At 41.4% G+C, this 8,414-nt stretch overlaps 1 protein-coding gene across 2 annotated transcripts in view; it reads left to right on the forward strand.

Moving 5' to 3' along the window:
- TAF1A (TATA-box binding protein associated factor, RNA polymerase I subunit A) overlaps positions 1 to 8,414 on the forward strand; it is a 42,870-nt gene that overhangs the window by 19,551 nt on the left and 14,905 nt on the right. For both annotated transcript variants that reach the window (XM_073671900.1, XM_073671898.1), the window contains exons 9-10: positions 2,360 to 2,483; positions 8,058 to 8,212. In XM_073671900.1, coding sequence (XP_073528001.1) covers positions 2,360 to 2,483; positions 8,058 to 8,212 — 279 coding nt within the window. The remainder of the gene's footprint in view (positions 1 to 2,359; positions 2,484 to 8,057; positions 8,213 to 8,414) is intronic.

Raw genomic sequence — 8,414 nt, forward strand, 5'->3', positions numbered from 1 at the left:
TGATAAGCGCATCCGCCTGTCAACTGAAAATGCTGACAGGCTGACTCTTATAAAAATGAACAAGGGCTGGATTGGGCCAGACTTTTCAACACCACCGAATGATAGCAGCGTAACATAAACTCAAATCCAGTGTCTTTTCTTGGGAGGTGTATTCCTATGCACCTTTTCACACCCACACATGGGTATACGCTTCCTGATTGTGGATATTTGCTCTTGTCCTCCTCATTCTCCTCATCCTCCACCACCATATCACCAGGGTGACTGTGGTCCGTGATGCAACACCCACATAATTTTTTAAAGGGTGTTTATGATACAGTATGTTCATGTATACCCCCCCAGGGGTAAATGTTGTCAGCCCATACACTTAGTGCATGGGCATTACAAGTATAGGAGACCCGCTCCTTTCTAATGGGAACATTTTTTTATGAGGCCCTCCTCCACATCTCTTCCAAGGGGCATTGGAGTGCCTCCCAATTTTTGGCAGCCCTTGCATTGACTGCATAGGCAAACACAGTGGGAGACCTACTTCCTAATAATAGGAGCATTGTTTTCAGGAGGCCCTCCTCGAAGTCTCTTCAAAGGGGTATTGGGGTGCGTCCAAATTTTGGGCAGCCCTGCCACTCACTGCATACGCAATAACAGCATAGGAGACCCATTCTTTAGTAATGGGAACAATAAAACACAGCCGGCTGATGGCTCTCTAAGAATGGTGAGGGCCGACTGCTGGCCCTTTAAGAATAGTAAAGGCCGCCTGATGGCCTTATAAAAATAGGCTTTATGACTTTCAGAGTTCCTCCTTCATAAATGAAACACGATGCGTCAGATGATGTGTCACACACCGCATGCTGGATAAGGTTGTAAAATGTTATAATGACATTTCCTGGTGAATGCATTTGTCACTGTTGAAAGCAATGCAAAAGTGCAAAAAAGCATTTAAAACGCTACGTGTGAACATAGCCCAAGGTGTGGAGGAGTATTTTTGTTTTTGGTTATTTATTTTGCTTTATATACAAGTCATTATCCTGAAAAGGATGTTCTTTAACATATTTCCCAGAAAAATCCATTTTGGTTTCGTTTTTGCATGTTTTATTGTGAGTCCGTGAAAGTGGCGTAATACCTCTGACAACGTTGTTGACAGCAGTGACCTGGGAGTCATAAATGCTTCCAGGGGTCTTCCCCATGCTGTTCCCATGTCATTTGAGCACTGTTCCCATCGATTTGGCAATTTTTAGGCCCTCTGCAGACCGCCGGGGGGAGCCGCCTGAAAAATGCTCGAGTTTCCCATACACTTACATTGGTATTCCAATGTGCTCGATCCGAGCATCGAGCACCCGAGCATTTTAGTGCTCGCTCATCACTACATGGGACACATCCACTATACACTACACCGCACGGGAGACATCCTCTATATATACTGCACCACACGGGACACACCCTCTATATACTACACCGCACGGGACACATCCTCTATATACTACACCACACAGGATACATCCTCTATATACTACACCACACGGGACACATCCTCTATATACTACACCACACGGGACACATCCTCTATATACTACACCACACGGGACCCATCCTCTATATACTACACCACACGGGATACATCCTCTATATACTGCACCACATGGGACACACCCTCTATATACTACACCACACGGGACACATCCTCTATATACTACACCACACGGGAGACATCCTCTATATACTACACCACACGGGACACATCCTCTATATACTACACCCCACGGGATACATCCTCTATATACTGCACCACACGGGACACATCCTCTATATACTACACCACACGGGATACATCCTCTATATACTGCACCACACGGGACACATCCTCTATATACTACACCATACCGGACACATCCTCTATATACTGCACCACACGGGAGACATCCTCTATATACCACATATTGTATTTGCACCATTGTGTTTTGGGTTTCCTTTCCTCAGCATTTATTTTGCAGTATAAATGACCTGGATACCTGATTCTTGGGGTCAGTACAATTACGGCCGTTTACCAAAGTTGTATTTGTTTGTTTTTTTTCATTATTTAAAGGGGACTTTCTGTTTTTTAGAGTTCTCCTGTCCACTCAACTGCAGTTTGTTTTAAAAAGAACTTGTGCATTACTGCACATCACGTAGACAGCGCTGCAGCCAATCAGTAAGCTCAGCCCGAGGTAGTGGGACGCTCTGTACTCCGGCACCAGACATGCGCCGCATTGTACAGTAATCAGTAAGGCGCTAAAAAAAATTAAAATTTCTAGAAAAAAAAAAAAGTTATGAATTCACTGACATCTTTCAGAATGTGAAATTGTTTTTCTTTTTGATCGATCGACAGGTTCTGAAAATAATCAGAAGTTTTCTCTTCACGTTCTGTTCGATCTCTTGGATTTTTCGGGATGGAAGAAGGATATTAAAGCCTGGAGATACTTTGCGAAGAAACTGAGAAAAACTTTTCGCCGGTAAGTGACGTGTGGCCGAGTGTTGGGGATGTGAGAGGACAGATATCTGTCACTTCAGAGTTCGGGGGATATAAGCCGAGACATCCCGGAAAGTCACTTGCTGCAGAGAAATCTGGTTAAAATAGCTCAGTATTAGGAGCCAAGTGTAACAGGTAATTCTCAGGGAGGATCCAGCCAGAAAAATCTCATATCTCTCGTAAAAAACAAATTTCTTGGTAGCATATAATATCTTCTTTTTTTTTTTTTTTTTTTTTTTTTTTTTTAATGGGTAAAAGAAGATTTACTCTAAATTCGTGCACACTTTCTCTTCGTAATCTTTATTCGCTTCACTGCTCTTTATTTCTTTTTTTTTTTCTAATGCAGAGTTCAAAATTCTGCCGAGTTTAATGATAAAGTTCTGGTTGTCTGCAGTCACCACTAGAGGGACCTCTCTATAGACTGTGCATACAGTCATTATGAAGAAAGCTCCCTCTAGTGGTGGCTGCCTGCAGCTGCAATGGTGAGTTTAACTAATACAAGTCCAGGCCATTTTTTTTTTTTTTTTGTCATACATGTTATTGTAACTGCTTTTTTTTTTTTTTTTTTTTTAATTTTATTTTTTCTTCTGCAGTTCCCTAATCTAACCTTGAAATTTGCTTTGTTGCTTCATTTTAAATAGGCGATAAAATAAAATCTTTGTAGATCCTTTTTTACGAGCTCACGTGAAATTTCCTTTTTCATTTGGCCCAAAATTGGCAATATATTGGGGAGGCGTGAAACGAGGATTGGGGAGGAGGTTTGGGGCACACATGGCCGGGGCACCATAATCCTTTGTTGCTGTGAACTTCACAGCAGTTCTCCTTTTACAGTCCCCTGTATAACGGGTTTAATTGGTCTGTAAAAATAATAAAAAAAGGAACATAAACGGGAATCAAAGGCATAAAACAAGAACTTTTGCTGTGCTTTGCAATTTAAAAAAATAATATAAAATAAACTATATATATATATATATATATATATATATATATATATATATATATATATATATATATATATATATATATATATATATATACATATACATATACACACTTTTTTTTTTTTTTTACTGCTGACAGTTATATTATTTTGTTTCTGCACCCCTGCATAGCCCTGTTATGTTTCCACATGGCCTCGGAAAATATTGGGGTTCTCACACAGAAAGTTCCTCAGAAGCATTTCAGGAGAAGAATGTGTTGAACTTGTAGGAGAAAGTGACCTGACCACTCACATTTTAATTAACATATGTCTATAAGTTATTCTCTCCTCATGCACTTCATGACACTGCTTTGGAAACATAGTCAGAAGTGTCTCGGCTATGAAGAGTTCAGCAGAAGAGTAGTTTGATCTTGTTGGGGAAAAGTGACTTGTCTATAAGAGAATTGTTAATGAGAGGTTTGTATGTGACTGGGGAAATGTCATGTAATGGATGAGGAGAAAAAACCTTCGAGACCAAAATCTCCTGAGGTGTGAGGGCAGCAGCAGAAGAAGAGTGGTTTGATTTTACAGGAGACAGTAATCTGTCTGTTCATGTATGTTAATTAGAACAGGGCTGTATATGACTGGAGTAGTGTCTCGAAGGGGATGAGTGGAAAATAAATTTTAGTCAGGAGTATCTCTGGTGGAATGACTTTAGTAGAATGGTTTCGATTTTGTCGGGGGCAGTGACTTTTTCGTTAATGTGTGTTAATGAAAACACACCTGTATGTGTCTTTGGCAGTGTCATAAAGTGAATGAAAAGAAAATACCCTATAGCTAGACATCTCTCATGTGTGATGAGGGCAGCAGATGAGTGGCTTGATTTTGCAGGAGTCAGTAATCTGTCTGCTCGTGTATGTTTATTGGAACATGGCTCTATGTGACTGGAGCGCAGTCTTTTAAAGTGGGTAAGGACAAAATACCTTATACACAGACTTTTCTCAGGTATGATGACTGCAGCAGAAGAGAAGTAAGTTGATCTTTCTGGGGACCGTGACCTATCCATTCATGTGTGTGAATGAGAACAAGGCTGTGTGTGACAATGGCAGTGTCAAGAAGTGGGTAAGAAGAAAATACCTTGTTGCCAGACATATCTAAGGAGGTGTGATGACAGCAGCAGAAGAAGGGTGGTTTGTGCTTGCAGGAGACAGTAACAGGTCTACTCATGCATGTTAATTGGAACATGACTGTATGTCATTGGAGCTGTCTCTTGAAGTGGATGAGGAGAAAATAACTTAGTCATGAGTGTCTGGTCTAATGTCTCCCAACAGGAGATGATTGGTTTGATCTTGTGGAGGATGTGTCCTTTCTGTTAATGAGACTGTGGCAGTATCATGAAGTGGTTGAACAGAAAATACCTTATAGCGAGACATCTCTCATGTGTTGTGACTGCAGAAAAAGAGTAGTGGTTTGATCTTGATGGACACAGTAACCAATCTACTTGTGTGAGATTAAAGCTGTCTCTTCAAGTGGTTTCTAGCCAAACGTTTCCCACTTAATTATGACAGTAGCAGAAGATTATGTTAATCTTGTAGAAAGCAGTGATCTGACTACTCAAAAGAATTGGTGTCTTTTCTTTTTTTTTTTTTTGTGATTGCAGTGGAAGGCGAGTGGTTTGATTTTGTAGGATACCATAACCTGCCTGCTCCTGTATGTTAATTGGAACATGGCAGTATGTGATTGTAGTGAATGAAGATACCCTATAGTTACACATATTTCTTCAGTAACTGCAGCGCAAGACTAGTGGGTTCTTTCTGCTGAGCACAGTGACCTGTCCATTCAGAATTGGTAATGACTCGGAGTAAGTCTGTATGTGACTGGGGCCGTGTGATGAAGTGGATGAAAAGACAATACCTCATAGCGAGTTATCTCAGAACTGGTATCAGCAGCAGCAGAGGACTGGGTTGATCTTGAAGGGCAAAGTGACCTGAGGGATTGGATTTTTTTTTTTTTTTCTTTTTAATGTTAAGTTTTTGATAAGTAATCGCAGAATGTCCCAGTGGGTTTTGAAGGAGAAAAGAAGTACACAGGTGTGCAAAAAATAAAATCTCAAAAGCTGATTTGGTTATTCCACATAATCTTTGTTTTTTTGGTGCGCTGAATCCGAAAATGACTTCCGTGTTGTCATAGGACATCACATTTCCTGACAATTTAGGTAACTATGTTAAATAAGGCAATACCGCAAAATAAATGAAAATAGACTTATAAAAAAATTTTATTTCAAATTTTTAACGAAAATCATTTTTGAACTGAAAGGAGCTCACGAACACTCACTAAAATCGATTTTTTATTTTTTTTTTTCCCTGTGAGTCTTCTCTTGGTACATTTACGCTTGTGAGTAGCATCTGGAATGTCTCTCTGAAGCATCCAACAGTAGTCTGCCATCATTGTAATGCTCCATTTTCCCTGGTATCTTCTTTCCATCTCTTTAATGTCCTGGTGGAATTGTTCATCTTGCTCTAAACTCACGGCTCCCAAATTTTCAGGAAAGTAGACAAGGTGGGCCTCCTCGGGCAACCTAAAGCTTGAAATGCTTTTAGCGTTCGTCCAACGATCTTTTTGTAGTCGGGATCTTTTTTATTGCCTAAAAATTTCTCTACGACCTCTTTAAATGCAATCCACCCTTCTTTTTGAGGAACCGTCATGGTATTGACAAACTCTTCATCAGCTATAAGCCTTCTAATGTCTGGTCCGACGAACACAACTTTCTTCAATTTTGCCTCAGAGGCTTGGAAACTTGGTGACCAATTTTTACGAATTGCTTCATCAAGTCCAATTATATGCGGAGAGGTGGTAGAAGAACTTTCTAGGGAGGTACCAAAGTTTCTCGGAGGACATTTTTTTTTCACCGACTAGGAGCACCCCCGGCTGCCAACTCTTCTTGGTCCAGTGATTTTGTCGGTCTCGACTGTCCCACAGACACAGAAAACAAGGGTATTTGTTGCCCGAGCAGCATGCACAAGACCTTCAAATCCCCACACACTTGCCAACCGTGGTCTTCATATTTAAGTTTACGAAGAACCAATTCAAAGTTCTCGTAGGTTTTTCTTCAAGTGTACGGAATGACCTACAGGGATGCTTTGAGACTTTTTTAAAGAATCTATAAAAGGACGCCATTGCGCTGAATCATATTGGATTTTGAATTGACCCATCAAACATTCGACATCGATGCAATAAACCAACTTGTCTTCCTGGGCAAGGTAAGGAACCTTTTCACGATGTCTGAACCATGAAAAAGACATTCCTGGTAACACTAAATTCCTGCTTTTGCCCTTGATCCGAGAAACTCGAAGGCATCTTTGGGAAGATTCAAGTCTCTTAATAAATCCTTCATCTTCTCCCTGGGAAAAAAATGTTGGCCTTGTATCATCTTCAGAGTCAGAACTTGATTCGTCATCTGGTTCAGGTATGATTCCACCTTCATCGGAGCTAGGTATTTCTTCCAAGGTAGCTGGGGCCTTGGGCACTGGCATATCTGTGCCATGGGGGATGGGACGAATTGCTGAGTGAAGATTGGGGTATGAAGTGGAATGCTTCCATTTGGAATTACACCCTTTCACATTGCATGAAGAAAAGTAACAGTCGTCACTATGGTTCTTTTGCTCTCGCCACACCATAGGAATCCCATAATGGAAAGCTTTTTTTTCTTACTCTTGAACCAAGTTCGGAGCTCCTCAACACACCGTTTGTACACTTTGAGGCGCCCAAACTTTATCTTGATCTCCAAGTTTTAGTCCAAAGTATGCAAAATTATACTTTTTTCACAAAGTTTGTAGTATTCAGATGTTGATTCAACACTGTATATTCACCACAAATGAAACAGAGCCGGTCTGGCGAATTAATACACTTCTGCAAAGCCATAACGCTAATTTGGGGAAACAGAGTTGATGAATGAAATTCCAATGCAAGTTTCTTGAAAGCATTGTGTCACTAACCACCTGACTGCCACCAGCCAATCACATTGTTCCTATTCATGTTAATGGGGAAAGAAAAGAAGCTGCTTGCCGATGATTCACACCAGAGTTTGCAGAAGAACCTATAGGTTTGTGGCAAGTCCTGATGTTCAGGACTTTTTTTTTTTTTTTATATATTTTTTTCGTTCTCAAAACACCAAAATACATGGAAATGATATGAAAATAATCAAACCGCTTTTTAATCGCAGACCTGGGATTAGTCTCTGCCTATGGAAGTGGTAGAGCTGTCTTGTGTACTGGCCTGATGTGGTTTGTTTGATCAGCGTATAGAATAGCGGTAAAAGAGAAGTGGAAGCACAGAGTATTTCAGGAGAGTATTTGATCTCGTGTAACTTGTACTCGTGTAATTTGGGGTCCAGAACTGTCCATGAGAGGAAGGAATGGAGCCCGAGGCTTTAGTGGCCGGATCTGCACGCTTCCATGTGTGAGCTCGGGTTTAGGTGCCTTGTGTTCATGTATTTACCATGATGTCATCTAATTGTGGTGATGTAAACCACGTGCTGCGGACATGAAAGCGGCTTTTATGTGTGTTGTGTAGGATGTAAATGTGCATTCTCTATTAGATGATTGCTCACGTGCTCGGTAATGTCTGTCTTCTCTCCAGTGGCCACAGCGCTTGGATATTCGAGGAATGGCAGTCCAGGAAGAGCTGGTGGCCATCGTACCACTTCACCACGTATCAGGCCAAGAACGACTGGCGGGACTGTGCAAAGCTCGCCACGAAGAAGGCTTCAGTCGCTGGAATGTTACAGGGGCCGAGTAAGTCACCCCCTGATGATAATATACACCCTGTGGAGACAAGTATTGGGACACACATCTAGATCAATGAACTCCGGTTTCTTATTCAGCCCAACCCACCCCCCTTCCACTGTATAACGTCCGGCCCCCTCGCCCCGCCGGTGTGCGGCGACGTCCGGCCCCCTCGCCCCGCCGGTCCAGTGAATAGGTGATTTATGTTATT

This window comes from Phyllobates terribilis, unplaced genomic scaffold, assembly GCF_046119375.1.
Source record: "Phyllobates terribilis strain yellow unplaced genomic scaffold, ASM4611937v1 Scaffold_3__8_contigs__length_932513732, whole genome shotgun sequence".
NCBI classification, from domain to species: Eukaryota; Metazoa; Chordata; class Amphibia; order Anura; family Dendrobatidae; genus Phyllobates; species Phyllobates terribilis.